We start from the raw sequence: 25,501 nt of genomic DNA on the forward strand, positions 1-25,501 counted from the left end.
GAGGGATTTGAAGCTAGTTATGAAAACTAAGTAGGCAACAAACTCTACATAGAAAATTGTATGAAAATTTTCAGTATGTGAAAAACATGATACATGAATGTAGTTACTCTTTGTGCGCTATGTACTCAGCTTCTGATAGAGGTGAGGCAGATGAGCCAGGTGTGATGGCTCACATTCAGAACGGAGCAACAGAGGCTGAACGTGGGGTGGTCTTTGTCCCTTTACTCTTACGTCATCATACAGTATCATTAGAAAGGAAGCTCTGGAGGACAGACTTGCCAGCTGAATTTTAAAGTTAGTACTGCCATTTAAAAAGGACAGACTTTTGCTCTCACAAAAGTGCTGGAGAGCGATAGTTATGAGACAACAACTTACACAGAGCAAAAGTGCTGGGATAATTTCCTTATTTTATTACAGCTCAGCCTGAGTAAGAGAGTCATGAACATTTATAGAATTGCCACAGAAGTTTACAGACAGTACTTATTCTTATTCTATCCAGACAGGGAGCTTATACTTTTAAAAGGAGCAATTAATTAAGGCTTATTTCCTGTAAGTGCTCAAATTTCCTAGAATGCTTCTTTTTCAGCACATGACTTTATCTGGAAGGCTACTGAAAATATGTACATCTTCAAAACTTGTTCTTCTTCATAACACCAGAATTAAAGGGGTTTTTTTTTTAATACATAGAAATATAGTCTCATTTAGTGGCATTTACAGAACACATGGACATGTGCTCTTAAACTCGTGTTGCAACAGCAGTTATTTAACGTGTTCTACATAGCCTACCAAGATTCTGCAAAGTCTCCAAGCATCTTAAGCATCTTGTGAATGCAGGTTACTGGCAGTCCACCATTACTGAGTAACTTGCTCACGTAAAGGAGCACACAGTGAAACAATATTACTGCCCAAAATTCCATTATATCTTCTCAATTAACTTACCAGTTTTGAACACCGCACTTGACCTGGATATGCGTTTTGCAGTCATCTCACAATTAATACTAAAACCTTACTGAACCCTCGCATATTGTGCCTGCTACAAAAAATTCCTACATTTCAACAAAAAAGAAATCAGACACAAAATGGCTTCCACAAAAAAGAATACTTCAGACAGTAAAGAGGGCCAGAAAGCATCAAATTCATAATCATCTGCAATCTACACTGAAAAAAATTCTGTTTTAGTTTGCTGATACATTATATATTATAACCAGACTTCTAAGCACTGTTTCCTCGACTGCACCTACTTTCTTCTTATAGCAAATGTGTGTAGAATGCCCTCCCCAGGTAACATCGCAATCCTCCATTTTTATCTCATTCAAGAGAAACACACAACAAAAAAAATTCCAAGATTAAAATAGGATCCTGTTGCAAATATATAGATGCAATTGAATGTTGTCTTCTACTCTCTGTTCAAATCTCTTGTGTTCTAAGTACCACTGTCATTTTCAAAATTTTATTCTGTCTCTCCTTTAAACACACTTTTTTTTACAGTTAAATATAAGAAAAGGTCTGTACCTCACAGGCACTTCTGAGTCTAAACATCAGCAAAAAAAGCAGCAGAGAGGAAATGGCTAAAAGTTGCTAATTTTCCTGCATATCTTCATCCACCTGCCTTGAAATTCTTAGGTAGCTCTTGCATTCTCACAACTACTTTTCTCTGCTTAGGCTTAGATTCGAGCTTTTCAAACATAAAAATAATTTGTATTTTATTTTGAATGGAATTTTCCCCTAACCTTTCATCTTTCTTACTTATCACCGTCAAACACGAGAACAGTAAAGAATTAATTTCCTCAAATTTCCAACAGCTATGAGTCACTAAACCTCCAATAGAACCTGATTAGTCCCATGAGGCCACATGCATATGGAGTAACAATCTCATATGCAACATATTTACCCATTCTGAGGTGCTATAAATTTAACAAGTCTTGTAATTTAATTAACTCTTGATGACATGAACTGTTTTTCAATCTGCCAGAAAAAAATCTGCTAGTCAAAAAATAACGTTGCCTGCATTACAGGCAGGTAGTACACTCAGTCATCAGCTGTAGTCACTTCCATAACAAACAGAGCCAGTTTGCTGAACCTGAGATCCAATTCTAATAGTCACAAAATCAATCATAATTCAGGGACATGACTTAACTCACAGGAAAGGCAAAGTGCCTTGAACTACACCAGCCTCTAAAACCAAAGAAGTGAAGTGTGCAAATCTTCGATGACAAAATCCTGCTGAAACGAATGGGATTCTGCACAGAACAATCTGTCCTGCATGGGTGGACTCCATGACATGCAGTATGAAGATAGGTACCTTCAACAGATGAAACCTAAGAACTTGCCTTTTAAAAATGATCTGCAACTTGAGGCATCTATCTTGAGATCTCTTACAGCATGATTTTCAAGAAAAAGGGAAGGAAACGTTCAGCACTTTCTGAAAATTGACATTTTCTTAGTAGCCTCAAAATGATCAAATGATGGCTATTTTGACAGTTACCAATGCCATACAATTTCGTTTTGACATGTGATAAATTAATCCAAACCTTCTTTCTTCCATCAAGAAATAGCACTGTGCTGCTTTACTGTGAAAACTGGCCTGCAGTTTCTTGAAGAACACCTTTGAAAGATTTTGTTTTGGTGGGTTTTTTCTTTACATTATCTTTGTTATGAAATATTTGACATTACAAGCTAACATAGAGCAGGAAATGAAATGATATTTTAGAGTATCCTCCAAAGATGTAAAGATTATTTCTTTCTGAGTTAGCTCTGGTAATAAATGAACACAGAGTATCTCAATCTCACTTAATTTGTAGCTTAAGGTTAATTATTTTACTGGCACTATTCTTCATTCTGGGCAGTAGCCCAGCTATGAGCGAGTAACGGTAAATGATTGGGAGTATTTTTTAAAATAAAATAAAATTGTAGTGTGTTTTCAAAGGCTTGTAAAATTAGGTCAATGCCAAAGAAATTGGTTTGCTTTGTTATTAACTTTGATAAAAGAAGATTACTGAGAAAGCCTATTTTTTGCTTATTTGAGAGACCCTGAATGCCTGTCACACTCATTTGTTTTGGGAGGTGGAGATTCAAGGTTGTTCAGAATATGACCCACAGTCTGTAAGAAAGGAAGCACTGCACAGCACCATAATACATTACAAGAAATAAATACATTTGCATATCTGTAATAAGATAAATTCTATTTATATTTTCTAGTAAGGAACACAATTACTGTGAAAATCTGCAGAACCTCTTTGGAGCTGATTTGGGGTGAAAACTGTAAGTACTTAAAGTATTTAATATCCTCAAACCATTTCAGTCTTACTTGAGATTACTTTTAGATTTTCAAATATTATCTGTTCTCTTTATTCTTCTGATGACCATTTGTTTACAACAGTTACATGATCCTTTTTGCTAGCAGCTGTGTTCAGTTCTCCCCTCATCTGCCATCTCTTCCACAGAAAGCTCTGTGAAAAAAATCCTTAGGCCACAGGGCAAATGCTAATTTCTGGAACTGGGAAGCTGCTAACCCAATAAGAACACTGTTGAAAAGTTGTCTTAGAAATTGATTTTCTGTGAATGCTCTAGTACCGGCCAATTCTAGCGATAAACCGTTGCCCTAGGCAGATCTAGCACAATGCTCTGCCCCGTTCCAAGGGGAGCTACAGGCAGATTTCTCAGAGGCCTGGACTCTTGGCTCATACTCCGAAGAAGCAATATAATGGCAGTTTGGGGCTTTCCCCTCCCTTGCCCCAGTACAACAGAAGAACTCAAATTTACCAAGTGGAACATTTTTTACAGATTTTATATTTAAACATCAAAATCTCTTAAACCTGTAAGTTTAATCCTGAACAAAGGCACCTCCCCACATGACCCCAAATTGAATTTTGTGACTTTCTGGCATGCAAAAACTGTACAGATTTTATAAGGTTTCTATTCACCGACAGTCTAATGTATGTAAATCATTGCCCACTCTAGTAACTAGCTGTGACTAGAAGGTTAGCATCTCCCAGTTTACATTAAAGGATATTAATCAAAATTATTCCCCAACCTGACCTCGAGTTCAGACCTGCTAGCCAGCAGGAAGTTCTAATAAGTATTTTTGAATATATATTTACTTATCAAAATTCCCCTAGTAATATCACAGGCATTACAGCTGAACAGCTCAATGTCTGTTAAAACCACAATAAATTACTTTCTGATCTTTAACATATTAGAATACTATAACAAAGTGCCCCTTTGAGGAAAGCAAATAACACTTTCAAAGAAAAGAAAGAATAATATACTAAGTGGTAAATCAAACACGTGTTCTTTAGCAACCAATTTCCTCATATGGAGTAGCAATTAGGTATGATATAAATTACTGCTCTCTAGGACCTTTTGATACCTATTTGCCAGACATCTTCAAATCTCAGTATTTTTTTAAAAAGATAAGCATTTCCTCATTCTACAGGATGAGGAAACTGGCACTGTTTTCAAACTCTACATTGAAGGCACTCAGTTCTGCTGAAAATCTCAGCTTGGAATTGTTTTACTGAGCAATGTATTTGAAATCAAACTGTGTCAGCTGCACAAAGGTGGCAAACATCTATTAGAATCATTCATCCTTACACTGATCCCTTCAATCTTCAGCTCCTGAGTACTATAACTGAGTCACTATTACATGTAAATGCCCATCTAAATTTCCAAAGAGTTATAAATAGAGTTTCAAAAATCCGAGGTTTTGAAGAGATAAGCTATCATATAGATGCTTGGTCACCTAAACAAGTGAGCTGGTCTGGAGGTGAGCTGAGTACTTACAGTCTGTATTCAAATGAACAGGAGACTGTCCATAGATTATCCATTTTCTTTAAAAATTGTGTTATTATTTGGAGTACAGAGGAACCTAATTTTGGTTATCATTTTTGAAAAGCTTAGCTTGAGGCTTTTTGTAATACTTCACTACCTATTATGTCCAGATTTTACTGTGTAAGTACATATCAATAATTATAATGTGTAATTTATGAATGAAACCCATAAAACCAGGCAGATAAATAAGATATATTTCTAATACAGTTCCTAGTTTCCAAAACAAATAATTTTCCACATGCCATATATCAGAGGTAAGAGTTCTAAATTAGGTACATCTTTGCATCTGAACCTGAGAATAACTATTGTATAATCATCAATAAAGTATCCTTTGCTTCACTGAGACTTTGTCACTGAAAATGATTGCACTCAATGGAGTAAACAGAAAGTATAAAGGGAAAAGTAGATTTTGGGGTGTTTTGAGACTGCTTTTTCTCCTGGATCAACCTGAAATCGGACTTCCACTTTGATAAACCTTAAAAAGTGGAACAACTTTAGTTCAGTATCCGCAATTCTTGCACAGGGATTACACAAAATAAATGTTTTTTTTAACAGTGGGATGATCAAATGAGACAGACTGCAATGATGTGTTCATTCATATAATACATAGTTCCCGAAAGAAATAGGAAAGATGTCCACACTGACCATAGTCTGTGTTTTCCGGCTCCCAACAATTAGATGGCCAAAAATAGGGTGTCTATAGACAAAACAAAAAAGTAGGGAACACAGGTTAGACAATGCAAGCATTACACAGTCCTTGGATTGATACTGCTTTTTAAAGTCAATTTACATTTTTGGTAGATCTATTATACTGTTAACTCGACAGTGTTGAAACAGGCATCAAAACAGCAAATTACTTTGGTACGCCTGTTTATTGCACTAGTGTCAGAATGGCACTGAAAAAGAAGAACAAAGTGTTCTTTTTATTTCTAAAGGTAAGAGAACAAAAAACACAAGGTTAGGGAGTGAGGTTGTCTTTTTCATCTTCCCTAGCAACATACCTCTCACCTGCCCTGAAGAATGAGTTTTAGAAGGTGAAAAGACAGAAAAGACTTTCAGGTCCATTCAGTTCTTGATTTTGGAGCATCTTCATTAATATATATTAATATTCAAGACTCTTTCCTAGAAGCTATTTATTAAAAAATGCCAATAAACACATCCTGTTTTCACCAAGTTATCAAAGTCATTTTCATTTGTTGAAGCTCTGTTTTTTCCAAATCTTTTTATCACTTGTCATTTCATATTTAAAATGTGATGTTTTTAATGGAAAGCCAATAAAAATATCAAGAATTAATTCTTTTTTATTTTTATTAAAACTGGGTGAAATATATTGTTAAAATAATTCCTTTCCACCAAATGAAGAAAATAAGACAACATAGGCATTTTTCACATGAAACCTCCTTTTTTTGGTAAAAATGTAAAGGATTATAGTATTTATACACATAGTATATTATATATGTATACATATACACATTCACACACAATTATGTACCATTTGGGAAGTTGATTTAACCTAATTAAATGCAAGGACTGGTCTGAGCTGTATTTTGAAACACAGGTGCTTCCTTAGGACAAACCTCTACTTTACCCTTTGCTTCCTATTGCTTTTTCTCAAAGACCTCCCAGCTGCAAAAATGGAAACCTCTCTTCATGTACACCTCCCTCAAAAATGTTTTAATGGTAATTTAGAAATCAAGAGGACAGAAAGGTGACACATTCATACCCACTTTCAAATTAAATAAGTAGGATTACAAATTTAACTCTATTGTAACAATGACCCATCAACTTTAATAGGAGCAGAAGCTCGTTCCCTGCCTCTTGTTTGCTTCTCAGTCCTCCTTCTAAGCCAGGAATATAAACACCTAAAATAAAGTATTATAGATGTCTTTTGAAACAGTATACAAAATGTAGAAAATGTAATATTCAATCTTGCAGCTTTTTGCTATTTATGAAGCAATAATAATGAGTTAAAGGATAAAAAAAAGTCACAGGCTAATTTCAAAGGCTGAGACAAGTTTCTTCTAAGTTGTTTCTTGCTCTTCAATGCAGTAACAGTAAGTCATTCTTCCTATCAATTACTCCTTTGTAGCGCCACTGGAACCAAAGTGACCAATACAACCACGAATGGCAAGACTAGGCAAGAGAACCCCTAAATTATAAATGGCAGCACTCAGTGAATTCCAGAGAATCAAAAAGCTGTTAAAATGATTTAACAATATTAATCTTATAAAGCATAAAGTTACAATGATTTAACTCAATACTTTTCAAACCTGGGGTTTCTAAATACATAGAAACCATATCTGGCTCAGGAAGTTGCTGAAACTGGTTGGAGCTCAGAAGTTATTCGGAGGTAATAGCATCTGTCTTGGAGGATGGTTGGAGAAAGACGCTGGGGAAGAACCCATTCAGAAGTGAAAAGGAAAAAAAAAATTCTTCTGATGGTATATTTGGTATATTTGCTGTGAACTCCGTATTAAAAATTCCTCATGTACACTTAGGATGGCTCTTGAGAAATTAGATATGGTCCTGCCCCAATAAGATTAAAAAGGTAAATTCTATCTTCTGATTTTGAGCTAATCCCATGAGATTTTGGCATTCATTTCAGGTTAGGCCATTAGGAAATACTATGTGTTTATGATGTGACAGGAGGATCCTGCCATTTCATGCCATAAATGAAAAACTACCCCTGGCCAGAAATAATACTGCAAGAAATCGTTCTGAGAGGCACTCAGAGAGGTTGCATCAATGAAAGATAAATCTGACATTATTGTTTTCAGTATTTAGTTAAAATAACACGTTAAACTTTTACTGGAACTTGCATGTTGGGGATGATAAATAGACTACGGGAAGGAGGCAGGTTCTCAAGTCTTGCAAAATATTGCTTTAACTCACTAGGAGAAAGAGGTGGCTAAGGCTTTTCTGAAGTTCAGAAATAAACGTCCAAATGACAGGACCTGCTTCTAACAGAGGACTTATCCAGATATCTGCTGAAGAAATAATGTGGCTGCATACAGGTAATTCTGAAAATGTACAGTGGACACTTTTTTCTTTCAGAAGTTGAACAAAGCTGTAGAGGGAACAAATATTTTAGATTTGATTCCATTAGAGGAAAATTAATGAGACTTTGTAAATGTGTAATCATTTGGGTGAAAGTGATTGTGTAATGACAGAGCTCGGTACTCTGAAAAGACAAGTTTAACAGAATGGGGTTCAACAAACGGGTAGATACAGTCTCCTGGGAAAACAATCTTAGGGTAAAGAGATAGAAGGGAGCTGACAGTTATTGAGAAAGACTGTATTAAGTGTCTAAGTACCTTTAGAGAGAAAGCATAGCAACAGACCAGTGAGGCCACACTGTCAATCTTCAGTCAACTAAACACTGAAAAGAGATCATACAAGAAGTGCAAATGAATGCATATGCTAATAAGGGTGAGTCTAAGCCTCTCCCCACTCTCACCCTTCCAGAGATAAAAGCAGAGAGGCTAAAACAGAACATGAGTTTTAATTAGAAAAGTACATGAGAAGTAATAATAAACAGCTCCAGAATATGTTAAAAGGTAAGGCAAAAAAAAAAAAAAAAAAAATCAACAAAAAGGAAACATCAAGAGATGGGAAAGAGGTTGAAATAACAGGTAATACAGATGATTATTAAAAGCCTTCCTCATTTCAGTCTCCAGGAGGGAAACTGTGGTCAGAAAAGGGCCTTTCTGCCCAGGGAATGACAGGCAGGCATGAGTTTTCCTTGCTGATGCCCTGAACTGGGCAGACACAAGCTACCTCTGAACTGCCGGCTGTGACCCTGCTAGTGTGGTGCTCTGCCTTGTCCAACAGACCTGCTGAGAAGCAGAGCTCATTAGCTGGAGCACAGCAGCGCGGCCAGGGCTGGCTTCCAGCCAGCTGGCGTGAAGTGGAACAAAGTTCAGGTCTGCTACAATCAATTCTCTGGACATGCCTAAAATTAATTTTGACAAGAAGGTAAGACTACAGGGTGAAGTACAGAAAAAACAGGATGAGAAATATTTATATAAGGTCAGACAGTTCAAGTTGGAGGCCTGATGAAATTCGCCATAAAACGCTTAAGGAAGTACCCAATTTTCGTGTGTGTAAACTGCGGCTTTATTTCTTAAAAACAAAAACAAGCGAAAACCCAACCCCTGACTCAGCAGCACTGCGAGTTATAAGCACATGTAAATATTATGAGTAGAAATTTGCTCTAATACCTCTCTTTTTCCCCTATCCCTAATTCTCTACAGCATCTTATAGTCATCGACCTCTAAATTGGTAAGGGTTATTAAAAGTATTAAATTATCTGCAGGATGCTTAAAGGGGTGCAAATTATCTGACATGCAAGTCATATATGTGAAAAACATTCACTCAAGTGACCTTTGAAACACGAGCAGTTATTTTTAAAAACTCACATAGAACAGAGGAGTCCCAGAAGACTAGAGCAAGGCAAAGATCTACCTTTTCCCAAAAGGGGAAAAAAGCGGGTTAGTTCAGCCAATTTACAGAAACTTTCTAAACTCAAACTTTCTAGATTCAAGCTCAAACAGTTTAAATGCACTATGCATCTGCAAATCCCTAAAGACTAAAAAGTTAACTGCAACTTGGATTTCTCAAGACCATATTAGGTCTCTGACTATGCAAAGCCCCTAGCAGGTAAGAAACAGTAGACGCAATGTATTTTGACCAAAGCAAGGTCCTACATTACATTCTTATCAGCAAGTACGAAACTATGGTATCACCGTAAGATGGGCACGCACCTGTTCAAAAAATGTTTTCAAAGACTAGGGAAGAGCTATTTACTTTCAAAACAGAACAGAAATGGTGGTGGGAGGTGCAAGGGAAATCCTCCTAAAGCCAGGCAGAAAAATCAGGGTTAAAATGCAAACAGAAAAAAATCGAAAGCACAAAAATAAAAACCAATTTTAAAAATATAGACACTGGAAATGAAAGGCTTTAAAAATCAATTTCTGATTAAAGGATTTTTATAATCCTGTCATTCTATGCAAAAATCCATCAGCAATAAACCTGTCTGTAGCTAAAATGACTGAAGTTTTCCCAAAGGTGTTTTCCACATTTTCTTGCCTAATTGTTTGGTATTAACAGTTATAAAGTTCTAGTCTTAATCTACTTTGCCAGAGTTCTCCTTGCTAAATTCTGGTAATAAATGCTAATTTCAAGCAATATCACCCCTGGCTAGGAAAAGGTCCAGGGAGAAGCCTGATCTGCCAAACTTTTGTGACAGTGTAATTCAATTGTTAGAATGGTACATTAAGCTTTTGGGAATGTGTATCAAGGAGTCCTATTCAGCTTGGCTCTTTAGTCTACCAGACAGCACCTTGTGGGTCTCCGTTCCCCACAGGTATGTCCTGCGTGCAGACCCACCTCTCCAAAGCTGCCTTCCTCTTCAGCCCCTGCATTGGACAGGCTCCTCGCTACAGAGAGGTCTATTTGTTCCAGCCACGGTAATCAGACAAGTTAATGCTGATCTTGCAAAAGATCCTAGGCAGAAACCCCCAGAACCCATGACTCCAAAAAATAATTTTCCTGCAAATAGAGTCTGGAGTATTACTTTATCCTTTAGATGTTAAAAGCCTTTGTTTAATCATGTAACTTCACAGTCCAGATTTATAAGCAACCCCTCAGAAGAATTTGCTGGACGGGTTATCCATGAAGAGTGAGGGTTGGAGGAGTTACCTTGTCCAAACAGGAAAGATAGGCAAGTCAGCACAGACTGGTAAGAAGATCCCTGGTCTCAAGAAACGAGGTTTAGGTAAGTGAGAAAAGGGAGTGTGTGCAAAGTAGAAAGCTAGTCTCCCACTTCTGACCTATTAAAAAAACTCCCATAGCAATGCAAGGAGACACTGCCCATGTAAATGAACTTCTCTATGCCTGGACAATTGTTTACATTTGCAAACTTAATGCAGTCTGCGGGAGAAAGCTTGGTTTCATTTTTTCTTACAACTCACATATCCAGAGTACACTGCAGAAGTATCTATAACATCCCTTACAGTGCTACATATTCCTATAGCTCAAACATCATACAACTTGCATGCTTTGTTTCATGACCTAGAAACCCCAGGTGACTGAAGATTTTGCCCAGGAGAGTTACAGAGATGGTATAAGATGCTGTACCTCAACACCATTTTCAGATAGAAGTTTATAAAACTAATTTTTCTTTGTGAAATGTAGAGAGTCTGAAGGAATTATTATACTTAAAAAAATTATTTTTCCTCAGAAGGAAATGTGAAGCAGTTTGTCATGAACAAGTATTAAACAGGGAACATTTGTCACTTTGCCATGACATCCCACTTATAGCGGGAAGGAAGGTGGGTGGTAGAACGTTTTGGGGAAAGTCAAGTACTGTTTATCAGCCCAGGCAGAAATAATGCTGCCAGTTTTTATTACTACAGTTTTAAGGCACTTTGTTTAATTGTATGTTTAATTTGAATAAGCAGCCAGTACAAGTCAGCAGCTAGAGAAATAGGGTCTTACCTAGCATCACATTTGCTATCACAGAACCATTTAAGTATTTATAAGAAAACCAGGTGTTACAAAGATCTTTACGACCACTGGCAGAACATGGATTTTGCACATGCAAATGCACACTGTTTCTCTTGAATTACAGACTTATATTATTAGTTAAATTTAACCACAGAAATCCATAATCCTCCTGTTAATAAATGTGAAACAAAATCCTGCAAAATAATACATACGCTGCATTAAACATACGGGCCGCAGTAGCTGCCATACATGGTGAGCACACAAATAGATCTGCTTTGACTCTACTATAAAATTAATCAATAATAATATCTGAACTAATGAAATAGGCACTTGTAAAAATCAGTGTTGCTCATCAGCTTTTATAAATATGATTAATTTCTATGCATTAAACTGTATTACTGAAGGGGGAAGCCATTACGCATCTTTCAGCTACCCCTTGTTGACAGTAAAAGGAAAAGGATTGTAGTTTCTGAAGCTGCTCCACTCCCTGAAATCTTTTAAATCTGATTACTGTGGATGGGGGAGGAATATTCAAATCAGTCATAAACTTTCCTTTGCATATTACTGTTATCCTTCTTCTGATGGCCACCAGGGAATCTTTATAAACCACAGAAATCAAGTCTTTGCTAAAGAACTGTTATACACAAGCTTAAATGCCTTGCGTGAGAGATGGCAGAATTCATAGTCATTCAGTTTTATATTCACTGCAGTTGACTCAAACAATCTCTTAGCAAAGGAAGGGTTAAGAACGCTGGTCTAGCAGTATTTAGCCCCTACAGGAAGGATATCAGCCAGCAGTGCTCCCTTGCGAACTGGGAATTAAAAAAAGAGGTTGAGGAATGCAGATGGAGATTTTGGCTCTGTGACTCCTCTTTCCTAACCTGGGAAGTGGATGAACATGAAAGGCAGTGAGGGAAAGAGTGTCTGAGCAGACAGATAGGGCAGTCAGAAAGACACATGGATTTGAAATGGTTTTCCCCTCTTTGAAACCTAAACAGAACTAGTGTATGCTGAGCCTGAGCTGCAGAGACTACGAAATAGCCCTTGCACTTGCGATTTCCAAACAAAACCTGCAAAATGCTGGAGAAACTAACCTGTTTTCTTCTGTTATTGCAAAAAGATAGGGTTAGGGTCAGGGTTGAGAGAAGGAGAAAGGGGAGAGTTGCGGTTGGAGTGGGTGTGGGCAGGGGCTGCCAAGGGAAGGTTTCTGCTGCCAAGAGTGCTGTGCTGGGATGAGTTCCTGGTGTGCCGGATTAACCACGGTCTACACGTCAGGCTAGGCCCGGAAACAATGTCTAAGCTTAGGGCTATGGTTAGGGTTAGGGTTAGGGTTGGGAGAAGAAGAAAGGGGAGAGCTGCTGTTGGAGTGGATGTGGACAGGGGCTGCCAAGGGAAGGCTGAGATGAAACCTAAGCCTAGACACTTTTGCAGGCTAAGGCTGGCACGTAGACCCCCATGATCACTGCGGACCAGGAACTTGTTCCAGCACAGCACTCTTGGCAGCAGAAACCTTCCCTTGGCAGCCTCTGCCCACACCCACTCCAAACGCAACTCTCCCCTTTCTCCTTCTCTCAACCCTAACCCTAACCCTAACCCTAACCCTAACCCTAAGCCTAGACACTTTTTGAGGCCAAGGCTGGTATGTAGACCCCCATGATCACTGCGGACCAGGAACTCATCTCAGCACAGCACTCTTGGCAGCAGAAACCTTCCCTTGGTAGCCCCTGCCCACACCCACTCTAACCGCATCTCTCCCCTTTCTCCTTCTCTCAACCCTAACCCTAACCCTAGCCCTAAGTAGAGACATGTTTTCCAGGCCTAGCCTGACATGTAGACCCTGATTAATTCAGCACACCAGGAACTCATCCCAGCAAACGTGGCTTCCAATAAAACCCTTCTCTCGAGTCATGGCAGCTGTTCCCGGAAGGCTGTGGACAGTGGCTGGAGAGCTGCGGTGTTCAAACACGGCCAGAGAGCTCACCTCTGTGGGGCCGGCTTGGCTCGGGACACTGTCCCAGGGTGCTCAGCTCAGCACAGCTCAGTAACTCAGAGCGACCCGGGAAGCGTGGTGATCCCCCTGAGGGGGCTCCACAAGCATCTCCAGTGCCTAATACTCCACACATTTTTGCATCCAAAATGTTCGAAGCTCTCTGCAACATTTGTTTGCTATGTATTTTAATCCCCACTTCAAGGGATAAACAAGGCCAGAAAGGTTAGACATACTCTTCAAGAACATGTCTTTCTATTCCCTGTGGTAGAACAGGGGACGAAATCACAGGTGAAATTTTCATCTTGCCAAAATCAAGATTTTTGTTGCTATCTTCACCAGACTCATGTTTTCACAACAAGAAACTTGTTCCCATTTTCACCCATTTCTCAGCTATTTAAGCCTTCCAACTTAAAAGTGACAAAACAATAGTAGAACCTAAACTTCACCTCTGAAAATTATTTTGCAATAAATTACAAATTAATTGTCAAAAAATGGGAGTGTGATTATCACAAGCCCCAAGTATCCTAGGAGTTTGTTTAAAGACAAAAGCTATCAGAAAACATTACTTTTCACTATGGACAGCGAGACACTTAGGATGGATGTGCAATTTGTAGAAAAAATCAACATTTCTTTCTCTGGGTGACACTTCTGGAAGGTTAGCAGCTAAAGAGTCAGGCATTTGTCACCAGGACAGCCACAATATCAGTAACATGGACAGGGATGAAAGGATGTCAGTGAACAATGTTTGGCCTGAGGAGGATCCGCTTTCTAAGGTGCACCTTGCTTTTCTTATTTGTGCCCCACGCACATATTTGCTCTCAGATACAGGAGGGTGGATAGCAGGTATTCAGCTCCTTCTCTGGTCTCAGGATTAAAATACCATGAAAAGGCCATACAAATGTTTAGGATCTGAGAGTTCAGGTTTGCAGAGCATCGCTACAACAAAATTTTCTTCTTTGCCACATTGAGATTAATAAGAAACTACAACTCTATGAGTAAGGCAATTAATATTTAGATCCATCCCCCCTGAATTAAATTATTATCACAGAAACTGACCTAATTAGACCTGAGTAGGTCAAAGAACGATCAGGAATGATTTTTTTATTTCTAAAGCCACATTATTTAAAAAAGCAGATACAATTATGATTTTATAGCCCTCCTAATGGCAAGAGTAATAACTGTAATTAGCATAATTTTGCCTGTAAAAGGGCATTTGTGCAAATGAAACACAATCATCTCCACTATTTTTAGCCATTTCTATACAACACTAACTTGTTTAAAACAAACTGGAAGCGATTTTACTACCAGGGGGGAATCCGTTACCCTTTGGATTAAAAAAATTAAAGTGCATAGAGAATGTTATTGTAGCTAGCTTGGTTTTTGTAAGTCAGGGCACTGTATTGCAGGCAGAGACTTCTCTGCAGGGACAAGTTCTAAACTTTTCAGTGCTGGCGGGTGCACTGTATTTTTTCTTTCTATTGAAATATCTAGAAATTGGTGAATCTGGTCCAGTCAAGGGGTCCTATCTCTGAAGAAACAACAGAACAACTGAGTAAGTATTCTAGTGCAACATTCATACATTTACAGTTGAACTTTTGGAAATGTTACTTTTCTCCCCATTGAATATACTATCTTTATCTTCCAATTTAACAGCTTCAATAACAAGTTTTTGTATTAGCCTTATTTTGATAAGGAATGTGGGTTCTTAATCACATAAGTTGTGCTGGTATAACTCTAATTACACAGTATGCAACCACTATATATTTTTTCTCATGCTATACATTAACAGGTAAAATTGCATTGTTTTATCATTGTTAGCATAGTTATAGCAATGCAGATTAAAATCAGCTTTAAAGCAGCAGCTGCAAAGGGTGCTACAAAGCCGCAAACAGCCTAATTGCTACGGCTATATACTCAGCACCACTTGTGGAAATTACCTTATTTCATATGCATATGGCAAATATGTGCCAAATCCATAACTTATGTAAATCAATTGACATTGGTTTACGGTCTAACCCTAACTACATCTTCATGTCCAACCATGTAGACTGTAGACTTTTCTGAGGAAAGCCCATAACAAACTAGCCGCAATAACCTGTTATTCACAGTGCAGCTAATGCTAATCTATCTGTTCCAAATTATGGTAGGGGAGGTGCTCATTTCCCACATTTAGATATAAGCAGGCCAGTAGCAGTGCAGTGTTTTCACCCAGAATTCAGTAAGCAGCACCTCCATAAAGAAGTTCCATCCTCCACAAAAGCAAGTCCTCCGATAATGTGTCCTCCTGGCTGCTGCTCGTGCAGAGATAAGCCAAGAACCAGGACCTCAATCACTCCTTGATCCCCTTCTGCATTTTGCTTATCCCATTACCCCTTGCGTGCCTTTCCCTCAGCAGTAAGCCCCTTCACCCCATGCCACCCCGTGCCCACCCTGCTTTCCCTTACACTAACACTGAGTGTGCAGCAGCCACCAAGGGACAGCAGACGCTAAAGGAAATAGTGGGAAAAGGAAAAGTCTGAACTGTGAAGTGTCACTGGTCTGAGCACAGAGGACAGTCTGGTGCAGAGCTACCAAGGCAAGGTGGGGGTATTTTGGATGGCAGAGAAGGGGAAATGGAGTTGAGAAAACAGGTTCAGGGCTGAATACTGAGGAGCAGGCAGCACCCTGGGAGGGAAAACTTTTCCTTCAGACCCCCTCTCCTGGATCAACAGTGGCTGTGGATGTGGGGGAGGAAGCCTGGGATGACTTCTCTTTGTATGACTCGTGCACATGTGTAACTTACTGTCTGCTGAAGGGCAGGTTTTTTACACTGTATGATCCACCAAGGATCTACATACAAAAAGACAGTAGTGGTACTGAAATGCATGCAGCAACTGTTCTCTTCCTTGCTGGACTGCAACTGAAGATATTTAGTTATATTCACACTAGCATTTTAAGTTTTCGATCAAATACTAGGACCCTTTCTTTTCCCTTACATGGGTCTGTAGAGTAGAACTCAAATCAAAATATTGATAAAAGTATTCTACAGCAATTAACCTCATACAGTGCTTGAGACAATGACTGATCTCCAGTATATCACAGTTTTTTCTGCATTTGAAAGATGGCAATCTCAGGTCTATTTTATTTTATTATGGTTTCTTATTTAAACAATTTTAAAGACAAGATTTAGACTTAAATATCTTGAGGATAATAGATTTTGTCCTACCAGGGATTATTTTTCTGTGACTATGTAATGCAGTTGGCAATAAGAGAGCAGGCTTCCCAAACTGTAGTACTTATATAATCAATTTCATAATGATGCTCATCATATCATAATTTCAAAGCAGCAAAGACCTAGCAAAGATCTTCAAGCATCTGTTGGTGATACCTGACATCACTACTGCTTAATTGCAATACGGAATACAACCGCTGCTGTCAATAGTGGCACATGGCAAACAAAACAAATGAATTACTACTCTAGGATACATAATCAAATACTTGTTACAAGTCAGAAGAGGTGTTGCTCTGCAAAATTCTAGCTTGGTATTCATTGTTAGAATAGCATTCTACCCTCCCAAGCCCTTAGTTTGAAATCTAATACAATGAAATACAACTAGGTAGGAGCCTGAATAAAATATATACATATATTTATATGTTTATATCAAATGAATGTTCCTTCTGGCTTTTTCTGAAGCTCCTGCATATCTTTTTCATATACAATGTGACATAGAAATGTGTTTGCACTTGCTTGAAGAACACGCACTACTTCAATGCTACTCTGTTATCTATAAAGAAGTCCCCTTATAGGAAAGAATATGTATTACACTCCTTTTCTAACAGATATCTGCCCTTTTCCAAATTAAGACTGTGTTGGTAATCAGAGTCAGTAAGGTAATTTCATTTCCTGACTTAAACTTCAAAAATACTAGAGTAATTTATTTCATGAGAGATACTTACAAACTTAGTATTACTATGCTTACCAAGTACATTTTCAAGGATCAGAATGGCCATTCTTTTCTTAACACAATTTATTGACTTAATTTTCTGAGGAAAATCCTTCCATCATTTTTTTTTAACTTAAGAGAAACTGTCACCATCTACTAGCTTACATCAGACAAAAAGTACTGTATAATTTGCTATGAACCTTCATATGAAGCCTTCAATACAAGCTCCCATTTGTGCAACTCAGGAACACATTTAAAACACTTACCTGGAATCGATAAAAGGTTCCATCATCCTTTAGTGTTAGAACATGGTCTGAGATTGGAAAAAAATAGCCATGTGCTGCCATCAATGTTCCCAAATGTAGAGCTTCCACTGGTGGAAGAACAAAAAAAAAGAAAGAGAAATTCAGAAGGTTAAAAGACTTATTTGTAGCAATTTAGTTTTCCTGTTTGGATTCATCCTATCTCTCGCAGACAACCACTTGGCTCCAAATAAAGGTCCTGGCGTCATGAAAGCCCTATGTTTTTCTGTATACTATAACGACAGCATCAAAAAAAAAAGTATCCTCCTTAACAAACGGCTGTTAGAACTCCCATTTGTAGCTGCAATTCCCCTGCTTACATTAGCATTAGCAGGTGGCTCCCATGACATTCACTCACTTGCTTTGAAGCTGACAAAACTGCTATCATTCTTACCCAGACTGTGCAGCCTGCTTTTTCTCTTCAGAACAGTTTCAGATTACATGGCATTAAAACAGGAGATTCCAACTACATGATATCTTCCTCATGACCTTTATCAGGACTACAGTAAAGGATAGAGATTTCCTTAGAAGTATCATTACTGGGAATATAATGAAGAATAACTTTAATTCACTTTAGTGTACAAAACCATAATATGTAACAGTCAGGATTATATGCGCTATTGCATTTTCAGTGAACCACTGTCCAGTATCAGTCCCTGAAGTGACTTATTCAGTATTGTCTTTCTAGTTACTTGATTTGGCCCACAAGAACACAATGTTGTAGGAAGAGACTAGCATTAGCTAGTCATGCTCTTGCTGGAGTATTCAAGTCCTACTATGTTTCATTCTTTACCAGATTCCTTTACCAACCTCATAAGAACTCCAGTTTATACCGCTAAAACAGCTGCATAGCAATTTCTCTTGTTACTTTAAATATTTCCTAGCACAACCTACTAATATCAGTCCAAAACCAGTGAGGCATCCTAATTTAAAATTTAATTTTTTTGAGAGGAGCACAAGGTTTTCTGAGCTACTTTGTTTGGTCTCCTCCACAAGGCCACTAGCGACAGAAGGTAGTGCTGGACAGGAGGACAGTACTGCTGCAATACAACACCTGGGATGAGAAAAGGAAACAGCACAATGAAAAGGGCATACAAAAAGTCTAGGGAGTAAGGAGAAGCTGGGAAGGGGGAGGAAAAGACAAAGAGGAAAAAGACAGAAGCAGTGAGACGTGCCTGAAGAAGGGGGGATCTCTGATCTAAAATACGGATTCAGTATGAATCCAATAAGTATGCAGACTACGTACGTATGAGTATTTTCGCTACAGAAAATGTTACAATTTTACATTTCAAAAAAAAGGCAAAATAGCAATTCCTCATGACCACCACCATCACCTCACACACATTCAAATTCATGCTGTAAAAAGACCTAATTTGTTTCTGTTGTGTGTAATTTGACTCTTAGCAATGGCAATCATAAACATAAATCATTCAGTACAGATCCGCCTTGTCCTGCCTTTCTCAAACATCACAGTGGCAACTGAGGACATTTCAGTCACAGCACTGTCATGCAGAAAGAAATGCTAGTCCTGCTACATGATTGCTAAATGGTGATGAAACTGGGGATTCATTTATGCTTTATGTATTATTATTTTGGATATGAGAATGAAATACAGACATATTTAGTCATCTGTATTTCATCACTATTCCAGAGTATTCCCTCTTTCACCTGTTTGCTCACCTAGACACACTCATTGGTATATGTAATACAGGAGGAGGAATGGGTCATTTTTAAGCTATCCTAAAGCTGGTAAGTGCAGAAGGAGCGAAAAAGGGGATTTGGACAGAACTTCATTGAGAGCACATAACCTTGTCAGGGTTTATTTCATACCTTGTCCTCTCACATTTCCTTGTTCTTTCTTTACTTTGCAAACCAGTTCCAGCCCCTCTTGGCAGAGCCATGGTCTAGGTAAATCCAGCATGCTCTTTTTGTCAGTGAACTTTACAATCTGCTACAAAATGCAACAATCCTGCTAAGAAGCCTTTTCCAAACCACCAGCCTACAAAAAAACTTTCTAACAGAAGGAAGTTAGTTGCTTCTGTCCTGATGCTTTGGATGTGTGCAAAGCCACTTCTGAATTTTATCCTAACTAATTTAAGTCCATACATTTTTGTTATTTATATCTTTTAAGCCACTAAATTCTATCATCTCTTGGATCAGACATCTTGAGCCAATAAATTCTGTAGCAATTCAGTTGTTGAGGTTTGTTTAATTTTTTTTATGTTGCCTAATTTTTAACTTTGTAAAGCTTTTCTTCTTTGCATTGTGACTTACTGTCAACGTTTATAACATTCTTTTTGCAGGTATTATGTATGTCTAAAGAACAAGAGCAAAAAAAAGGAAGAAATGTGCTGATATTTTTTAGAGAAAGGATTTCTTAGATACGGATGATAGGGCTTGCAAGGGAAGGCCAGAGTGTATTACTTCCACAACTCTGATGCAGATTAGAGGCCATTCAGTTCAGATTTAGAAGAAACTAAATAGGCTCCAGATCTGATTCATGCTCTTCCTGGACTCTGAATTGTAATACTTTTCAAGAGAACAAGGAGTTCACATTATTCCTCTTTATGCAGAAATCGTTAGACCGCATGTGGGATACCACGTCCAGTTTTAGGCCTCTCAGTACAAGAAAGACATGGACAAACTGGAGGGAGCTCAGCAGAAGGCCACCAAGGTAGTCAGGGCTGGAGCACCCGTCCTGAAAGAAGAGGCTGGGGGAACTCGGCTAGATCAGCCTGGAGTAGAGATTTCTTTGGGGGGACCTAACAGCAGCATCCTACAAGGAGATTATCAAACAATGAAGCCATGCTCCTTATGGAGGTGCATGGCAGTAAAACAAGAGACAGTGGTCATAAACTAAAATAGAGGAGGTTCTGACTCAACATAAGGAAAAGATTTTCGCCATGAGAATAGCCAAGCAGGGGAACACGTTTCACAGACAGGTTATGCAGTCTCCATCTTTGGAGGTTTTGAAGACCCAGTAAAGCCCTGAGCACCCTGGTCTGACCTCAGAGCTGACCCTTCTTAGAGCAGCAGGTTGGACTAGAGACCTCCTGAGGTCCCTTCCAGCCTGAATGATATTATGACTGTAGTCCAAGGTGGCTGAGGCAGCAATGGAATGAAAAGCAAAAAAAACGGATGGATAGTTGCAGAAGAAACTACTTAAAATGTCCTGCCAGAGCAGTTTATAATCCTAGGAAGGCTGCATATAGGAGGAGCAGGAGGAAAGATGTCAAAGGCCTATATTTATCTCATTTTCCAGTTAGCACCAAATGATGGTAACTAAGTGTATGGTCACTACTGATTCTCTACAGAGAAAAAGAAGAAAGAGAGCTGGCCTTCTCCAGAAGGCACTTAAGCTCAGCTTAGATCTGAATCATTTTCAGCAGGAGCCTCTCTCTCTCCTTCAGCTATATATGGAGATTTAAGGCAGTTTTACTCTCACCTCAGGCATCTCATTCAGCTAGGATAATGCTATGCCAAATCAGTGTTAAGGTACCTCTTTGTCCCTATATACAGCCCTTATAAGTGAATAGGGACGTATAACCTGGTCACATCTCTTGTGTTTTGCTTCAGTTAATAGACAATTAATTTTCATTTTTTAGGGCTATTAATCCAGCACCTTATTCCAACACTGCATTATATGTAAGTGCATTAATAAACCTTTTTAATAACAATCTAAGACCCCTGTAGCTCAGAACTAACTCTGAGAATGTGAGTAGTATCTGCCTTATTTAAAAAAAACCAAAAAGTTCAAGGTATAAGAGTAAAGAGATTAACAGAGCCATTCCACTTGAAAGTCTAAAATCCTCTCCATAAGTCTCCTCTGTCAATGGGGCAACCGCATAACCAAAGCATCTTCAATACTCCGTTTTTGCACAGTGGTTGAATAACCTACAAATCAAATACTGCACAAACAGGAGAACAACTGGGCAGTTGTTCTTACAGATATCCCATAGACTGGTAGAAGATTAATGCCACTGTTCTCCACACATCAGCGGTAGAACTGCACAGAAAGAAAAGTCAGCTCCCAGAAGTGTTCTGATCTCCAAGCAAGTACACCAGTGTATTACAGACACAACGAAGGCAACACTTTGATATGCATCTCAATTTGCTAAAATCAGTCTGAAGGAGGAATACTCTAAGAAACTCAGCTGAAGTAAGACAGTAGGATTTAGGGAGAAAAATCCTGAACTTGAATGGGAAACCACAGCCAGCGGCAGACTAGTCCTACATGCCGAAAGGTCTAGAAGGTTCAGTTCAGACAGATTCTGTACTCCCCACCTATTCCTGCATGTGCAGTTAGGGGATGAACACTTAAAGAAGCATCTTCCATCTCAAAGAATGGCAGATGGAGATTAGGAACATCAAAAACTTCTATGAAGCGCATTGGAAAAGACAAAGAAGCCTTGAAGAATACCTTTAAATATAAAAGTTTCCAGGTAAAAAGAGAAATGTTTATATGCATTTGGAATATAAATTTCAAAAACTAAAAGCAATAAAATATTGTTTCTTTAGATGGCGAGTGTATAGAAACACACACAGAAATGTGATATGCATACAACTATATGATTTCCAAATCATCAGTCACTCTGTGTTAGAATATGCAATATAAACTACATTCTCAGCTACAACCAGATAGCCTCGTTGAAAAGGCATAATTCAAATCACAGTCAACTGCTATACTATGAATAAATGCTGCAGTCAGAGACATCACACCAATATCTGACGGCGACAAAGTTCACTGAGGTTTAACCGGTAGAACAGAGTAGATTCAGCTTCCTCTGTTCTTGACTGCTTGTTTTGAAGGTATCACTCATCTGAACGAAGGTTGCAGGCATACTTTCTAGCAGTGGTAGTGCTGAGAAGTAGAAAGGCGCAGTCAAGAAATAAAAATCACCCAAAGCTCTGTTTTAACCTTTCATACTTAAAAAAGGACAGCGCACTGGAGGAGCTGCAAGTTATAGCAGATAATAGAAAAAAAAACCTTAGGTGAAAGACAGAAATACATCTTTATAAGCCTGCTTTATTTCAACAGAGTATGAATTACCTTGATGTGAATTCAAATAGTCGCTGTTGGTGTGGCTTTGATTCTTAATGCATACACAATTGCTGGGCTAAACCTCAGGGAAAGCTTAAAATTTCATGGTTCATTCTGCTGTTGAACTTTATTTAGCTGAGTGGGTGAAGTGAATAACATGTACATAGATTGATTAGCAATCATTTCTCTGAGAAGTTAATATTGTCCTGCCATCTGCTATGCCATTATAAGGAGAGTGATCTTGACGGATTAAATGCTAGCCACTTTTAATATACTTTGTTATGCAACAATGTCAGAAATTTTCTATGCTTTGGGACAATGCAAACCTGATGAAATCCGAAGAATGAAAAATATATCCTGATTGTTGAGCTTGCATTTTATTTTGTTTTTAAACCTAGTGCAGTTTTAACCTCATTGCATAAATGGAATTTTTCTCTTTACTATAAAAGCTATTGTATCAATTGATGATTATTTGTTCATCCTAAATAGCAAGGTATGGTAGTATCAGTGGAACAAGTTGTTTCTTATGATAACTTACATAGGAGAGGATTAAAGAGGAGGAATTGTTCCTTGTTTTTCTTTGGAATAAACATGTTTCTCTGCTCTGAAAACCCTTAAAGGATATGTTTTCAGGAGTTAGTGTGGATTCTAGTTTTTCTCAGTATGTAAGGACTTCAGGTGAGGTAGCTGCTGGATTTATGTTTTCTCTGAAGTCCATAAAACACCTTACTCTATAGTATCATACCATTCGTAGCTCTGTCTCACCATATCTGAAGTGGCTTGTGATGATCTCTGAGGGAATAAAGAAGAGAAAATATGGTGTTTCCCACTTCAGCTCCACTTCAGAATGGCATTTCCCAAATTCTCTCTAAATGTTCCTCAGTGAATTTCAGTCTTGGGGAAACAAGGGACATGGTCTGGGGCATTTTGTGCCCTGAAGATCATTGTATGATATAGGTGACAACGAAACCCCCAAACTAGCAAGTTTTTCATACACTTCTTGATACTACAATGTCAAACAAATGAAAGTCTCTCTTTCCATCAACAATAAAGCGTTTGCTATTCTGGGGTATTTGGCTAATCTAAAATCCATCATAGTACTGAAGTGCATTGCTATGCCACATTGCTGCCTGGAAAGGAAATCAATGACTCAGAACTTCACAGGCACACATTCACTGTAAGTGTCGAATGCCAAGACATCATCACTTACTCTCACCTCACTCCTGCTGTCATTTCATTGCCAGTCTGAACACAAGCTGCAAAGGATTAACTTTATGTTAAAGCAATAAAAAACAACTGGCTTCTCATGCTCACACAACGCGTAGGAGAGGCAGGCTCTGGGCCTGACTGTGGCATTTAAAGAGTAGAAAATAAAACAGAAAAGTTGTTAAATGCCTACTTCACTATAAACTGCTCTGTTTTGCCCCATCTAAGGGATGGAATTTGCAAAAGGAGCAGCACCCAGCGAGAGTCATTTCAGGCAGGGCAAAAAAGTCAGTGAAAGAAAAGGCACTATTTACCCAAACACTGTTAAAAAAGAAAGTCATGTCTGATTCTAAGATACCCATCAAAAACCACATGATACCCATCAACAACCACATTACCTGTCACCAAAGCACCTTACTCAAATAGACAGGATTTTTCTCATGCATTGTGCTAGACGGTGGCTGCTGATGCCATCAGCGGGCCAAAGAGACAGTCATCAGTAGGAACATTGCTCAGCATGTAAGAGGGGAACAGCAGAGATGTGCCATAAATCCTGCCCTGCCCAAGGAGTGGCAATGTGCACTCTTACATTCTAAGCTCATCTATAATGTAGGGTGTCACTTACTTACACACCTATCTTGGGCCTAGAAACAATGATGTACATACCTGAAATGATGACTACTTTGTTCACAGAAATGTCCAAAAAAGTATGGTGAACCAGGGGCGCACTACCAGCCTTGCATTATATATAACTCTGGAATGATTTTATCCATACTAGGTGAAAAAAAGTCATGCCACTGTGAAAGACTGAAAGAAGGGAGGAGCTGAACTACAATTTCTTGAAAGAAAAATATAAAGCAAAACATCTTCCTTCACCCTCAGGAAAAAAAAAAGAAAGAAAGGAAAGAGTTATCATAAAATAGAACAAAGATGATAGTCCTTGAAACAGAAGTCACGTATCACTGTCAGCAGTACACAGAGAGTTTTCTCTTGAAAACTTCATTAGTATTGTCCATTACATTTTTATGTGATTACTTCCCACTGGATAATAACTGGTGTTACCTCCTACTAAAACTTGACTTTTCTTCTCTTAATGAAATTGTAATTTGAAGAACTGACCCCTGAGACCTCAAATTGTAATGGGTTGAGAGGAGGAACCATAGCTTTCATGGTGACAAAAGAAAAAAGGCTGTTGCAATTTGAGGTGTCAAGAGGCAGACAAATGGGGAGTGAGGTGTTAGAACTGAGCAGTGCTATACACAAAAATCTTCTTAACTTCACATCTAAGAGATGTATTTGGCATGTTTATTTGGCATACTTAAAAACAGCAGCTACACAGAGTGGAAAAAATTCATCTAAGCTGCAAGCATTAGGTAGATTTAACTACTAGGGAAAACAGAACACAACACAATTTAGCCACTGAATAACCACTCAACTGAGCACACAGCGATGAAAAGCGGCCTGAATGTGTTTAAATTCACAGTCAGTTCTCCCTTCACCTCTCCTCAATTTTTTAAAGTATCTACCTATATCACATCAGTAATCAGGCCTTCCAATGAGGCAAATTAGCTCTGTATACACCAACACAAGTGAACATTTATAAAACATTTCTTCTAATTTCATTATTACTACCCTTGCATATTTCTATTATCAATCTTGTTTGTTAACAGACATCACTGACTTTTTTTGTTTCTTTTAGTTT

At 38.4% G+C, this 25,501-nt stretch overlaps 1 protein-coding gene across 6 annotated transcripts in view; it reads right to left on the reverse strand.

Moving 5' to 3' along the window:
- Positions 1-25,501, reverse strand: part of RGS7 (regulator of G protein signaling 7) — a 290,217-nt gene that overhangs the window by 54,225 nt on the left and 210,491 nt on the right. For all 6 annotated transcript variants that reach the window (XM_064509374.1, XM_064509369.1, XM_064509372.1 and 3 more), the window contains 2 exons: positions 17,517-17,623; positions 5,476-5,527 (listed from right to left, as the gene is read on the reverse strand). In XM_064509374.1, the coding sequence (XP_064365444.1) occupies positions 5,476-5,527; positions 17,517-17,623 (159 nt within the window). The remainder of the gene's footprint in view (positions 1-5,475; positions 5,528-17,516; positions 17,624-25,501) is intronic.

The sequence above is a fragment of the Dromaius novaehollandiae genome, chromosome 3 (genome assembly GCF_036370855.1).
Source record: "Dromaius novaehollandiae isolate bDroNov1 chromosome 3, bDroNov1.hap1, whole genome shotgun sequence".
NCBI lineage: Eukaryota > Metazoa > Chordata > Aves > Casuariiformes > Dromaiidae > Dromaius > Dromaius novaehollandiae.